Consider the following 15,801-nt stretch of genomic DNA (forward strand, 5'->3'; position numbering starts at 1 on the left):
AAAATAATTCCTCCTATTCCAAATTAAAATAAACAAATCATTACCATTAAATACATAAAAGTGGCACATTTTTATTTAGTTATACATGAAGATAAAATAGCATGAATTTAAATAAACTAAACATGTTTTGTGATTACAACAGCTACATTACATCTTAGAAACTGCTAGTGACACAAGCTAAAAACAATATCAATATCTACAATAACAATATCTAAACACTTGAATGATCACACACAAGCTCTTATTTTACAAAAACATGATGCTCAGCAACAATGGCCAGTTGAAGAACTGCAGTAGAAGACGCTATGTAGTAGTTCAAGATGTTACTAAATTACAACCATAAATTCTAAAATAGTTATCGTGGTTGGGCCATTAAGAATGACAAATTTGATCATGAAATATAATTCTAAATGCTGGGCTGCTTATGCACAATGTACTCAGTTAATATGGGTGCTGTAACTATACACTGCTTTTGTGTGTGGTGTTAAACAGCTTAATAAACCATTCACAATGGCCTAAAAAAACAAGATGAGCACATTTCTTTTAAAAACAATTCTAAAATTATTCTTTAATACCTTTTAGTGTATTGAATTGAACACAATCTGTCACAAAATAATTGATTTATGAACAATTTATACACTAATTCATGATGCTTGTGTCAAATGAACAAGGCCCAATGTCTGTATTTTATTGTATAGTCAATCATTGACTATTACCAGTGCAACAAAATACATTAAATATACAACCTAAAATTCATCAGTTTGTTTTAATGCAGATTGTTCAGGTAATTCATAAATTTTTGGTCTTTTTTGTGCTGCATTGCAACTTAATGGACTCCAACTCGGTTGGACTTCTACATTCAAGTTGTTGTGGCCTGAAATAACATAGGTTTCAAGTGTCCTGTCCATCACTGTCCTCCTGCTGTTGGGTGACTGCCGGGTTGCCTGGATAATCTAGAAGCGAAATAGGGGTCTCCTTTGCCCCTGTTTGCTCCCGCTCACGTCTAGTTATTCCTCTGCTGCTTGCCTTCGAAGATATTGTCTGACCCCGGAACAGCTGAGCCTGACGTTGACAGAGACCCACTTTGCTGAGCAGTATAAAGACATCTCCTTGGAAGGCCTTGGTGAAGATAGCATATAGAAACGGGTTAGCACAGGAATTCAGAGGGTAAAAGAGCACCAAGAGAATCTTGGAGTTTGACACAGTGATGAGCGGGTGGTCCAACGCAGCGGTCATAGCATACACTGAAATTGGTGCCATGCAGAGGAAGTCTGTAAAAATGAGCACAGCCATGCGCTTGGCAATGTTGGTGTCTTTGTTGGCAGACCGATGACTGGGGTTGTGAACAGCACAATAGATCATGATGTAACAGGCACAAATGACTACAAAAGCCAGGATGTTAAAAACAAGCACACATAGGATGTAGATCTGGTCACCAAGTGTCTGAGTGTCCATGGGCAGACAAATGCTGACCTTCTGGTAGCTGCTGACCCCAATGAGAGGCATAAGAGCTAATAAGAGGCAAAAGATCCAGCCTACCAGCATGACGACTGAAGCATGGGACAGATGCAACTTACGGTCCAGTCTCATGGCGTATGTGATAGAATACCAGCGTTCCAGAGTAATAGTGGTCAGTGTGTAGACCGAAAGTTCACTAGCAAAGACGGAGAAGAACCCAGCTAGGTTGCATCCCGGACCTGTCTGCCAATCAATAGCATGATTATAGTATTCAGAACGTGTGTGGAGGTCCACGGAAGCAATCAGCAGAAGGTAAATGCCCATACACAGGTCAGCAAAGGCCAGGTGGCACATTAAAAACCTTGAAACTGACAGTTTGTAGTGACTGGTGAGCAGTACCAACAATACAAGCAGGTTGCCCAACACAGCAAGCAAACTGACAAACCACACAGATACCCTTAGAAAGCTGAAACTCATGATGTCCTCACATGGGTTGAACTCATCAGGAGCAGGAAAACAGGCAACCTCCTCTCCCTCCTCACACACAATGTAGTCATAGCGGCTGTCAAACTCATGGCTGGTGTCTTCCTGGGGGTTCTTCAGCGTTTCGCCAAAGCCCACAACATCATCTGTGTGCCCGCCAAAGTAGGTGTGGTAGTGCAGTCTGCTGTAAAAGTTCTGGGGGTCGTAGGTGTCTCTAAAGAGGTTATCAGCTGAATCGATGCCAGGTTCCATGCTGCTGTGCAGGCCAGGAATTGTAAAAGTTCCCACAGATCTCTTCTGAAGTTGATTATACCTGGCAGTAAGGTTACATATGATGTCCTCTAAGTTCCTGCCATTTAAAAAGCAAAAATCCTTATGCTTGCATGCCAGAAAATACATTTTTAAAAGGCCTTAAATCTTTTTGCATGCTCACTAAAACTACCATAATATTCAGAATTTTTAATAGAATAAGGCAACCAATTATATGACACAAAGTTTAGAGTAGTATTGGAATGAATAATCAAGGTCACAAACCCTCTTTTTTTCTTCAAGTTTTTGAATGCGCAGCAGTGGCTGGGGTAGGTCAGGTCTGCCGTAATCATGCGTCTGAAAGTCTTGATCGGTGGTAGTTTTTTGAGAGTCCAAACATTCCGAGCACAGAGTTCCCGAAGTGACTCCAAGCCTCTGGTTGGTAGGGAAGTGACAGCCGATTCTGATACATCACTGATGAGAAAAGAAGACAGCAGAATTTCAAAGATTGGCTAAGATATGGAACAAAATTCCCAAACTTTAAAATGCTTGTGGTACTTTGGTTGATGTTGCTTTTTACCAGATCTTTTTCTAAAGTGTTGGCTGTTTGTTCTAATGACTTGCCTGTCTGAGAGCTTGACAAATCATTATTAAGAAAAGATTCTGAAGACAAAAATATCTGAATTAAAGTCCCATTTTCTGATAAACAGATCAGATACTTTCTAATTTAAACAGCACTCATGGTGCTCTCATGTACAGCATTCTACTAATACTAGAAAAATACTAGTGCTGCTGTCAGTGTGTTCTGGCACAATATTGTAAACAGTTGGTCAAGTCTTAAGTGAATGTAAGATGGGACAAAATATGGATACATTGTCAAAAGACAATGTGCATTAGGGCTTGGGTGTGTGTGGGTTTCAGTATTTTCTAATGAATAAATTTACCACCACCAGTTTTGTTTTTCTCTGAAAATCATAAAATCCTCCCTATAGGATTATAACCCTCAGTGTCAAAAATGTCCATTATAATATGAGCTTGTTGTTGTTTTTGTTTTAAACAGATGTTCCAAACAGTTTATTGTGCAACATGAGTTTAAAATTAAGACGACGACAAAGAAAAAAACAAAAAAGACAGTTGCAGCCTGCTTGTCTGATTTTTTCATTTTGAGATAGTTAGCCAGTGACCTCATAGCAATGATTTCACACTAAGCTGACTCCTGAGAGGGTAGCTGAGGGGCCACATTATTAGCTTATTAAAGAATTATGATTTCAGCAGGCCCACATTAGCAGACCGATAAGATTACTATGGTCAAGATCATGCATTCAGATGAGAATTTATTTTTGCACTTACAGGAAAATTATTAGTAACTGATGAAGATTCCTAGATTTATGAAGCCTGTTGCGACCATTAAAAAAAATATAATCTTTGTCAAATCAGTTAAACGGGTCATATGATGCGATTTAAATTTGTCCTTTCTCTTTGAAGTGTTACAAGCTCTTGGTGCATAAAGAAAATCTGTAAAGTTGCAAAGACTAACGTCTCAAATCCAAAGAGATATTCTTTATAAAAGTTAAGAGTCAATCACGCCTACCTAAAATGGCTCGTTCTAACACGCCCCCACATGTCTACGTCACGATGTGGGAAGATTTGCATAACACCGCTCAAATGTTCACGCAAAGAAAGAAGGAGTAACTTTTATTCTTGCTGTAGTATTGTTACTGTCACCATGTCATGAAGGCACTGTGTGTTTCATTGTGGACAGGACTAGAAATCAGTGGTTAAGTTGTATTTACAACAATGTTCCAGAACACTTCAACCCAAATATTCAGATGTGTGCAGCACATTTTATGGAGGACTGTTTCCTGATCCTGGTAGAGTAGAGTACAATGCCGGCTGTTCTGACTCTCAGACTGTAAGTACGTTTTTTATATATAAAGAATTTGCCACTGATGATTCAAACACGGGTTTTGAGCAGTGTAGAGTAGCGCTTGTAGTTTGTCATTTCTCTGATCACAAATGCATACATGGTTTTATGTTTACACAGCGCGATGCAACGCGTAAAAAGACAGTATAAGTCATTATAATCCGCAATTATGTCCCCACTGGATGCAACAAATGGGTTTGAATGTTTTGTCTCGTCGTTCCAGCCGGACAGGGCCTCACAGTATGGTAGGGGCGTAACATTTCCATCACACGCTTGAGGTATTCGGCCAATCACAACGCACTGGATAGTTGGCAAATCAGAGCACACCTCGCTTTTCAGACCGATGAGCTTTGTAAAAATCGACGCGTTTCAGAAAGGCAGGGCATAGAGGAGAAACAATAATGTACAGTATGTGGAAAATTATGTATTTTTTTAACCTTAAACTGCATAAACACATTTAATTACACCAAATACACTAAATAATGTTATTTTTAGCAACATCATATGACCCCTTTAAACAACCTGTTATTTCCATTTTCCATTAAAATGTAAAAAAAAATTATGCATTATGCAAAAAAGTGTGCATTTTTGTCTTATGACATGATCTAATCTCTAAATAATTTTTTTTACAAATTTGTACAATTCATATTTATATGCTATATATTACAATCATAATAAAATTTTTTATCTTATAATTTACAGTTAATTTATAATTTACACACACACACACACACACACACACACACACACACACACACACACACATATATAGTCATGTGAAAAAGTTAGGACACCCTATTGAATTCCATGGTTTTCCATTCAGAACATAAAAAATGATCTGGTCCTTGGCAGGTCTTAAAATTAGGAAAATAAAACCTCAGATGAAAAACAACACATGACATATCACACCGTGTCATTATTTATTTAACAAAAATAAAGCCCAAATTTTAATTACATGTGTGACAATGTTAGGACCCCCTTACTGTTAACAGGAATTAAGAGGATCAGTACTGCTAATCAAATACCTTTGATTAACTGATCGGCAAGTGTGAGCACCTCTATAAAAGCAGAAGTTTTGACAGTTTGCTGGTCCGGAGCCTTCAGGTGTGTGTTAACACAATGCCAAGGAGATAAGACATCAGCAATGATCTTAGAGAAGCAATTGTTGCTACCATCAATCTGGGAAGAGTAATATGGCCATTTCCAAACAATATGAAGTCCATCATTCTGCAGTGAGGAAGTTTATTCGCAAGTGGAAGACATTCAAAACAGACACCAATCCTCCCAGGAGTGGACATCCCAGCAAATTCACCCCAAGATCAGACTGTGTATCGCTCAGAGAAATGGCAGAAAACCCAAGAACTTCACCGCAGACTCTACAGGACTCAGTTAACATGTTAAATGAGAGCCCTGTGTTCGTGACAGAAAAATATGGGACAAGTATGGCATGTTTGGCAGGCTTGCCAGAAGAAAGTCTCTTCTATCTAAAAAAACATGGCAGCACGGTTTAGGCTTGCAAAGTTGCATCTGAACAAACCGTAAGACTTCTAGAACAATGTCCTTTGAACAGACGAGACCAAAGTGGAGAAGTTTGGCCATAATGCACAGCGCCATGTTTGGTGAAAACCTAAAGACCATATCAGCACAAACACCTCATAGCAAATGTCACACATGCTGGTGGAGTGCTGATGATTTTAGGCTTCTTTTGTAGCCACGGGACTTGGGCACCTCATTTTTGGGCGCCACAGTCATTGAGTCAACCATGAACTCCTCTGTATACCAAAGTATTCTAGAGTCAAATGTGAGGCCACCCATCTGACAGCTAAAGCTTGGCCAAGATTGGGTGATGCAACAGGTCAATGATCCCAAGCACACCAGCAAATCTACAACAGAACGACTGAAAAGTAATGAATCAAGGTGTTTTGATACCCCAGTCAAGATCCAGACCTCATCCTGAATGAAATGCCGTGGTGAGAGCTGTGCATAAACAAATGCCCACAAACCTCAATAAACTGGAGCAATGTTACAAAGAGTGGGTCAAAATTCCTCCATAACGATGTGAGAGACTGATTAAGTCATACAGAAAATTATTACTTCAAGTTTTTGCTGCTAAAAGTGGATGCACATGCAAGTGAATCATAGGGTGTCCTAACTTTGTGACACATGGCTTTTCCATCTTTGCTTTATTTTTGTGTGATATGTCATGTGATGTTGTTCATCTAGGGTTTTATTTCCAAATTTTAAGACCTGACAAGGACCAGATAATTTTTAATGATGTCCTGATACAGAAAATCATGGAATTCAATAGGGCGTCCTAACTTTTTCACATGACTGTATATACATATATAAATATATTCCATAACCAAAACGCAGCAAAATCATTTATGGACAAGGACAGCAACCCCTGAGTAAAAGAGCTTAGAGAGAACTACAGACACTGAATCTCAAGTGCTTTCAGGAGAAACAAAAGGCACTCACAGGAGCATTGGCCCACTGCTAGTCCCAGCAAACATTCTCTCATCCAGCCTTGTCAGCTGCTTATTTCTATGCAGGTACCTGTAAAGAAAAGGAGTAAAAAAAAAAAGGTTCAGTTTGGTGATTATAATTCTGCCATTAAATGTTAAAGATGAAATTAAAAGACTTTTTGTGGTGCTTGTTAAGCCACAAACAAACCCATAAACCATAAAGTATTTAGTAGGTAACGTCCCAAAATATTTGTGCTATATAAATGCTGCTTGTTAAGAATAGGCGCACAATTATTTGTAATAAGTCAGATTTAGGTCTTTCACCTGGCTGATGGCAAAAATCATACAGATTTACATTAAAGCACACATCGGATGGAACCAGAATATCATAAAGACTCTTTGGGGCCAGGAGGAAACCATTTAGCAAAATGCCACAAAACCTTAGCATTACATTTTAGCATGCTCCTTTAAATACACTACAGCACATTTAAGAATTTTGTTATATTTTCCTGCAAAACAAGACAAAATACTGAAGAAAATTACTCTGTACAACGTGGTTTCTAAAATAACATGAATTTCATAACCATGCTGGATGAATTCTCCAGTGCAATGTAACAGCCCAACAAGGCTTGCTAGGGGGGCCCATATTTACAAGCAATTTAGCAATTCAGAAATGGAGTTTAACCATTCCACTTTCATCAGGTGCATTTGTCCTGGTTTTGCAGTCCAATGTAAACATGCAAAACCTTAGCAAGACATTAGCAACAGATTGCAACCTAAGGGAGTTTGAGATATGAGGGAGATTGACATTAATATCCTGTATTCTCAGCAGAGGTTAATGACACAAGAAATCACAATAGTAAATATTATGCCCCAAAGTATCCTTTACTCAAGAATACACTTTTCCGTGGGAACTGATTGAGAAGACACTAGCAAGGTATGCATGCTATTGAATTAAGTGAATGAATAGTTCAACCAAATATAGAAATTATATCATTATTTAACCATATGCTGTTGTTTTTTCAGTGGAATAAAAAAAAAGACTTTTCACTCAGTCTTTTCTCTATGAATTGTCACTTTATGCAGTGACAGTTCATTGTGAACACATCTGTCAGAAAGGACATAAAAACATAAGTTCCATACAATACTCCATACTACTTTCACATATATTATATGCCTAAAGCAGGAATCTACAACCCTGCTCCTAGAGACGTCCTGCAGACTTCAGTTCCAACCTTGAGCCAACACACCTGTCTGTAATTATAAAGTAACCCAAAACACCTTGATTAGCTGGTTTAGTTGTGTTTGATTGGAGTTGGAGCTGCAATCTGCTAGCCTTCCAGAAACAGGGTTGGAAACCCTTGTCTAAAGCAATACGATAGCTTTGTGTGAGCTACAGACCATATTTTAAGTCCTTTTTGGTCTGTTTCTTGGAAGATTATAACACAAGTTTAAGAACTTATTTTGGTGGTGCTTTTGGTGTTTTTGAAGTGGTTTTGTAATGTAATTAAGTTGAATACATACATATATATATATATATATATATATATACACAGTATATTATATATATATATATATATATATAAAAAAAAATTTCATGCTTGGGTAAACTATTCTGTTAATGATCAATGCTCCATAAATGTGTTGCATCAAACACATGTATATATGGTTTTAGATACATTTGTAGCACTTAATTGTTTGAATTTGTGTTATACAAGTTTTTATAAAAACTTTACACTGAGTCCAGCTTTGTGCCATTGAAAGCATGATGTTGGACTTTCGTAAAGCCATTGCTGTACAGCCTCCTGTTGAATAAAAAGCAAAAAATAGCAGTCATGTCTTTGTGCAAAAATCTTGCTAATAACAGTTTAATAACGATTAAAATCGAATAATGAATGACAGCTCAAAACCCATTTTTCTTTGTTAGTATGACAAAAATGTGAATATGAGGGAATATGACAAGACTTACACTGACAGCAGATCATTGGTAATGCCAAGAAAAGCATTAGCTGGAATTTCAGCAATATAAGGATTATCGCTTAGTTCTCTGAAGGAAGAGCAGAAATAGATTAAAAGAATACCTTCAAAAACACTGATCTGTATTAAAACTGCTGCATTATAGAACACTCCTCACAGTAGGAAGTATGACTCATCAGCCTGGATATTGGTCAGGACAGGGAAGATGGTGAGGCCTGTGTTGAATAAGCCTCTGAAAATACAACACCTCTTGGTTATTATTTCAAGTTCTTATGCATGTGAATACAGTGTATAGTGACACTGATTTTATTGCTAAAGGTAACTGCATTTTTGGTTGCAAATAAGTGTGTACGGAGTACTGAGTGCCCTAATGTTATTGCTGGGCTGACTACCTGGTTATAGCTTTACTTATCAAGACCATGCTCTTGGGCACAATAATCTAACATGTAGTACATTATATATCTATATATAATCTGTATATTGCCGTTTTTGAAGAGTACATGTGCATAAATTCATTAAAAAAACCATGACCCACAAGGACTTAACTAAAACAAAATGTCAGGGCAGGGACAAAAAAAAAGTAATCCTCAGATGCCATGTTTGTTACATCAACATCTCAGAGAGATAACATTGTTGAGAGAGCTGTAGAATGAATGAATAACATGTATAGCCAATGGGAGTAAACCCTGTCAATTACATGCTACAGGAGAGGTTAACAAGATTAAACAATGAACAGCTTTTTGTACTTTCATGTTAATTAACTATAACGATCTGGCATTATTTGTGATCTCTAATCAATAATTAGCAGAAGTTATTACTTCACTAACTGTGCGTGACTTCATTATCAACAGTACTACATTGTTGGACTACAGCTGTTCATATCGAGTTGTGATCTAATTGAGTTACATGTAAACGTTCAGCTTTTGTATTTATTTATTTATTTTTTGTTTTAGGCATAAACCTCAATAAAATATTTAAAACAGGAAAACGTGACAAAACATTATTATAATTTTTTTGTGCAATTTGCAGACCAAAAGTATGTATTGTTTTGCTCACAAATACTCTAATTTAGGGAGATTCCTTAATGCCTCTGGATGGATGAACGTCAAATTTCTTGTGTTTCTTATTTCTCTGAAATGAGAGAGAGAGAGAGAGAGAGAGAGAGAGAGTGAGATTACATGAACTGAAAATGCTCTTTTTGAAGTGCTTGAATGAAAGAGATTGGACCTAATATCTTAGCTGGACATTATGCTTGAATGTAACAGAATTAATTTCACATTATTTTTGCAGATGATGGGAATAACAGTTCTTTGACGTCATTGTCTCTTATTCACTTTACTCAGCCAGATATGCTAAATGAAAGCACATTTTCTAGTACAATAAGAAAACCTCAACAAAGAAAGTACAGTGTCAGAACAACTCAATAAAATCATGGGTGCATTTAATCAGGGATTCAATGCTGGTTCCCTATCTGTCGGTTACTACGAGTTATGTCATGACTCGACATAAGGGGTTTACTTGAGAGCCCCAATCCACTCAGACTTTAAGATAAAACGCCAATAAAATTTGGTTAGTGAATTTTGCATGCCTGAGCCACTCCCCGTGTATACGGGTATAAATAGGAGACAGGTGCATCCACTCATCAGATTTTTGCCTCGGAGCCGAGTGTGTGAAAGCCTTTTCGTTTTGACTGGAAGAAAGAAGCTGTTCCTGGTTGGCGTGACAGCACAAACAGCAGTGTCCCTGTTGAATCAGAGATTCCTCTGGGTTCAACTAATAGAGTAGTTTCTCAACACGGACGGCTCGCATCTTTTTAAAGATGCCATTCCTTCGGTGTGTCCTCTTAGTTGCGGTCGTTACCTGTCCTCTGTCGATGGACACGATTGTTGTCTTCAGTGTTTGGGCATCCGTGAAACTGCATTCGTGGATGACTCATGCTTTCCCTGTGAGCGTTTGAGCATGGCTTCGCTGCAATCTCTCCTCTCTCTCCTCAAGGGGATCGGAGGGACACCCTCAGTCTCTACTAATCTTGGTTTCTCTGTCACGAGCAGGGGACCGCTGGCTGGAGCTCAGGGAGATCTCAGGGAGATCTGAGGATCACAGTGAGAGCTTCTCCGCCAGGTCTGTCCCAGCGGACCTCTCACTCCTCCTGTGAGAATGTCCTGTGCGGCTCCCGAGTGATTTCGCTGGCCCGGCTCGTGACGGTCCCATCGTTTCATTCGGTGCACTGCTGGAGAATCAGATAACGATCGCTGCATCGGGGGATGGGCTATCTTCCTCCGAGGATGAAGATTTGGCAGGGCTGCCCCCCTCGGGGCAATGAACCTTGTTGCCACCGCTGAATCGGACCCGGTGCCTTTCTTCCTGGAAGTGCATGAGGAGTTGACGAAGTTGTGGACGGCCCCTTTTTCAGGCAGAAGCCGCTCGTCTGCCTCCTCCGTCCTCACTTCCCTCAATGGTGGGGCGGCTAGGGGGTATGTTGACATTCCCCAGGTGGAGAGAGCGGTTGCGGTGTACCTGTGCCCGCAAAACACCGCCACTTGGAGGAATCGTCCTCGTCTCCCGTCCAAAGCCTGTAGGCTGACAGCGGCTCTCACCACCAAAGCTTATGCTGCGGGCCAAGCTGCCTCTGCCCTGCATGACATGGCTATCCTGGCCAAGGCACTCAAACAAATGCACGAGGGTAGTTCCGACCCAGGGTTGATGCAGGAACTGCACACGCCAACTGACTTTGCCCTCCGGAAGGCGATGTCCACCCTTGTGGCCCAAGAGCACCATCTTTGGCTCAACCTCACTGAGATGAGAGATGTCGACAAATCCCATCTTGCAAGTTGGCCTATTCGGCGATGCTGTCGAGGACTTTGCCCAGCAGTTCTCGGCAGTGCAGAGACAGACTGAGGCCATGATGAGCTGCCACCTCAGCCTGCTCGTCGGTGAGGGTGCCCCCCTGCGTCCTCGAGAGCACCTTCTCCCCATGCTGAGACACCGTCGAGGCTGGCGCGTTGAGCCTCTCGGAGGACTGCGGTGCCCCCCGGACTGCAAGTCTTGAATCGGGCCCTTCACAAGCTTACATTCAAGATGTTGCAGATGATGCAGAAGCGCATCATCAGATGCATCCAGCCCCAGGATTGGTTTGCAGTGGTCGACCTGAAGGATGCTTACATTCATGTCTTGATTCTTCCTCGACACAGGCCGTTCCTACGGTTTGCGTTCGAGGGTCGGGCATGGCAGTACAGGGTCCTCCCCTTCGGGCTGTACCTGTCCCCCTGTGTCTTTACGAAGGTTGCGGAGGGCGCCCTTGCTCCGTTATGGGAAGGGGGCATCAGGATCCTCAACTACCTGGCTCATCATGGCCTGGTCACGAGAGCATGTGTGTGATCACAAGGACCTGGTGCTCTGGCACCTCAGCCAGTTGGGGCTTCGGGTCAACTGGGAAAAGAGCAAACTCTCCCCTGTGCAGAAAATCTCTATTCTTGGTATGGAGTTAGACTCGGTGAGTATGACGGTGCGTCTTACCAACGAGCATGCCTAGTCAGTACTGAACTGCCTGAGTTCCTTCAGAGGCAGGAATGTGGTATCGCTGAAACATTTTCAGAGGCTCCTGGGGCATATGGCATCCGCAGCCACAGCCACAGCCACAGTCACGCTGCTCAGATTGCTTCATATGAGACCACTTCAGCACTGGTTACAATCCCGAGTCCCGAGATGGGCATGGCATCACAGCACCTTTGCGTGACCATCACGCCGGCATGTCGCCGCCTATTCAGCCCCTGGGCAGACCTTGCATTTCTACAGGCCGGGGTTCCCTAAGAACAAGTGTCCCAGCATATCGTTGTCACGACTGATGCCTCCAGTACGGGCTGGGGCACTACATGCAACTGGCAGGGCCTCGAATGCTTTGGCACATCAACTGCCTAGAGCTGTTGGCAGTACATCTGGCCTTGCAGCAGTTCCGGCCACACGGTCCGCACGGACAACACTGCGGCTGTTTCGTACATCAACCTGCAGGGGGGTCTATGATCATGTTGCACGTCACAGCTCGTCCGTCATCTCCTCTGGAGTCAGACGCGGCTCAAGTCGCTGCGCGCCGTCTACATTCCGAGGGAGCTCAATCGTGCAGCCAATGCACTCTCACGACAGCTCGCATTCCCCGGAGAATGGCAACTCCATCCTGAGATGATCCGGCTGATCTGGAGTCGATTCGGGTAAGCCCAGGTAGACATGTTTGCTTCCCATGAGTCTGCCCACTGCCAGCTGTATTACTACCTGACCGAGGCCCCCCTTGGCAGGGACACACTGGCACACAGCTGGCCTTGGGCTCTACACAAAAATGCATTTCCCCCAGTGAGCCTTCTCACACAGACACTGTGCAAAGTCAGGGAGGACGAGGAACAGGTCTTGCTGGTTGCGCCTTACTGGCCCACCCGGATCTGGTTTTCGGAACTCATGCTCCTCACAACAGCCCCTCCCTGGCGCATCCCCCTGAGGAATGACCTCCTTTCTCAGGGGCTCAGCAGACTTAAGTGACCTGCCACCGGCGATGATAGACACCATCACTCAGGCTTAGAGCCCCTTCTACAAGGCAAGCCTATGCACTGAAGTGGAGTCTGTTCATGAACTGGTGTTCTTCTCGCCGAGAAGACCCCCGAAGATGCACGATTGGAGTAGTGCTTTCTTTCCTGCAAGAAAGGTTGGAGCGCAGGCTGTCACCCTCCACCTTGAAAGTGTATGTGGCTGCTATTGCAGAACTTCACGATGCAGTAGACAGCCGGTCCCTGGGAAAGCACGATCTCATCATCAGGTTCCTGAGGGGTGACAGAAAGTGAAATCTTCCTAGGCCAGCCCTGGTGCCCTCCTGGTATCTCTCTACCATCCTGGCTGGCCTTCAGAGGGATCCCTTTGAGTCGCTGGACTCAGTTGAGCTTAAGTTCCTGTCTGCTAAGACAGTGCTTTTGACAGCGCTCACTTCTATCAAGGGGGTTGGGGACCTCCAAGCATTTTCGGTTAGCGAAGAGTGCCTTGTGTTTGGGCCAGCCTACTCTCATGTTGTCAGAAGGTGGCCACAGTGACTGTAGACTATTTAAACTGCTTGGTCACTGTCATAACTTGGGAGGAGCAATTAGTCAACAGAAGAGACGGACGGCAGTGTGTGAGTGTTTTGCTTAATACTTGTTTGTAGATCTGTTGTTTAAATTATTACTTGCTGCTAGGAAGAAATATTTAGTTTTCTACCTATTTCTACTTTGTATTTTCACTGTAGTTTGTATTTTTGATTGCACTTACTGGTAATTATAATAATTGCCGTCAGCTTAGAAGGAGCCTGTGTTATTTGCATTGCTCCATTCCTGCACTTAAGAGCGAACTATAGTTTCGATTTGAGCAATTGCCCTGCTATAGGCTATTGGCTGTGCTAATTAGAAGGTGGCCACAGCGACTGTAGACTATTTAAACTGCTTGGTCACTGTCATAACTTGGGAGAAGTGATTAGTCAAGAGAAGAGACGGACTGCAGCATGTAAGTGTTTTGCTTAATATTTGTTTGTAGATCTGATGTTTAAATTATTACATGCTGCTAGGAAGGACTATTTCGGTTTCTACCTATTTCTATTTTGTATTTTCACTGTAGTTTGTATTTTAAAGACACTTCCTAAAGACAACGACGAGTTAATAATATGGAGAAGCGGTTCTTCTGCTACAGGTAACAACTCTTTCAGTAAATTAGTGGGTACAGGATCTAACAGGCATGTTGTTGGTTTAGATGCAGTGATACATTTATTTAGCTCTTCCTGTCCTATAGTTGTAAAGCACTGCAGTTTATCTTTTGGTGCGATGAATGAAGCTGAAGTATTATACGCTGTAGAATCTACATTTGTTATTGTATTTCTGATGTTATCTATTTTATCAGTGAAGAAATTCATAAAGTCATTACTATTAAACTGTGAGGGAATATTTAGATCGGGTGGCGTCTGCTTATTTGTTAATTTAGCCACTGTGCAAAATAAAAACCTTGGATTGCTTTGGTTATTTTCTATGAGTTTGCGGATATGCTCGGCCCTGGCAGCTTTTAGAGCCTGTCTATAGCTGGACCTACTGTTTTTCCACGCAATTCTAAAAACTTCCAAGCTAGTTTTTCTCCATTTGCGCTCAAGACTATGAGTTTTTTCTTGAGAGAATGGGTATTACTGTTGTACCATGGTGCAGTACGTTTTTCTCTAACCTTTTTCAATTTGATGGGGATAACAGCTTCAACATCATATGACCCCTTTAATGCCGGGGATTTGTCATGTCGCGTTGCGCCGCATCTAGACGTTACTCATTATAAAGGGTTCTAATGTATTTTGCCACTCGCGTCCGGTGTAGATATGGTGTTAATTTCGCTGGTGAGGAGGAAAGACCTGTGTTAGAATGCTTTACAGATTCTACAATCTCCGCGTCGAGCTGGTTTCTTCCTGTGTGTTGGGTAATAGGTAAGAAGGACCGGCCGGTGTCACGCTTGCTGCGCCATTCCCCCTCACCCGGGGATGCAAGTGCCTTTTTTATCCTCCAGTAGATTTCCCTGGACGGCGAACCGTGGTTGAGTATCCTCCAGCACCCCCGGCAGTAAGCCTGGGCAGAGCAGTCTGACGCCAGGCCCAGTATCGTTGTTAGCTTGCCCGGGTCTCCGGCCAGCCCCTATTCTGGGCTAGGTGTCCATATGGCTTGATTTCCTTCAGGCGATCCTATGTGTGTATTCTTCCACGGAAAGGTTTCTCTCTCGGTGAACACGTGTCTTTATATTTACATTTAGTCATTTAGCAGATGCTTTTATCCAAAGCGACTTACAAATGAGGACAATAAAAGCAGTCAAAACTAACAAAAGAGCAACAATATATAAGTGCAAATGACAAGTCTCGGTTAGCCTAACGGCAGTACACATAGCAAGGTGTATATATATATATATAATACACACACACACACACATATATACACACACACACACACAAAGAAAAAAAAGTAGATAGACTAGAAAAAATAGAAAGCTAGTGTTTGTTTGTTTAAAAAAAAAGAAGAAAAAAATATATATAAATATAGATAAAGTAGAATTAAAATAGAATAGAAAGTGTTAGAGTTAGAGGGTCAAATAAAGGTGGAACAGATGTGTTTTTAGTCCTTTCTTGAAGATGGTTAAGGACTCAGCTGCTCGGATTGATTTGGGCAGGTCATTCCACCAGGAGGGAACAGTTAATGAAAAAGTCAGTGAAAGTGA

General features: G+C 41.7%; 1 protein-coding gene across 1 annotated transcript in view; it reads right to left on the bottom strand.

Annotated features, from left to right (window-relative positions):
• Nucleotides 1–683: 683 nt before the first annotated feature.
• LOC107569215 (thyrotropin receptor-like) overlaps nucleotides 684–15,801 on the bottom strand; it is a 73,946-nt gene continuing 58,828 nt past the window's right edge. The window contains exons 4-10 of the mRNA XM_016255243.1: nucleotides 9,613–9,687; nucleotides 8,714–8,788; nucleotides 8,549–8,626; nucleotides 8,316–8,384; nucleotides 6,593–6,670; nucleotides 2,476–2,664; nucleotides 684–2,290 (exon numbers count right to left, since the gene is read on the bottom strand). Coding sequence (XP_016110729.1) covers nucleotides 892–2,290; nucleotides 2,476–2,664; nucleotides 6,593–6,670; nucleotides 8,316–8,384; nucleotides 8,549–8,626; nucleotides 8,714–8,788; nucleotides 9,613–9,687 — 1,963 coding nt within the window. The 3' untranslated portion in view covers nucleotides 684–891. The remainder of the gene's footprint in view (nucleotides 2,291–2,475; nucleotides 2,665–6,592; nucleotides 6,671–8,315; nucleotides 8,385–8,548; nucleotides 8,627–8,713; nucleotides 8,789–9,612; nucleotides 9,688–15,801) is intronic.

Source organism: Sinocyclocheilus grahami, unplaced genomic scaffold (genome assembly GCF_001515645.1).
Source record: "Sinocyclocheilus grahami isolate Dianchi unplaced genomic scaffold, SAMN03320097.WGS_v1.1 scaffold1323.1, whole genome shotgun sequence".
Classification (NCBI taxonomy): Eukaryota; Metazoa; Chordata; class Actinopteri; order Cypriniformes; family Cyprinidae; genus Sinocyclocheilus; species Sinocyclocheilus grahami.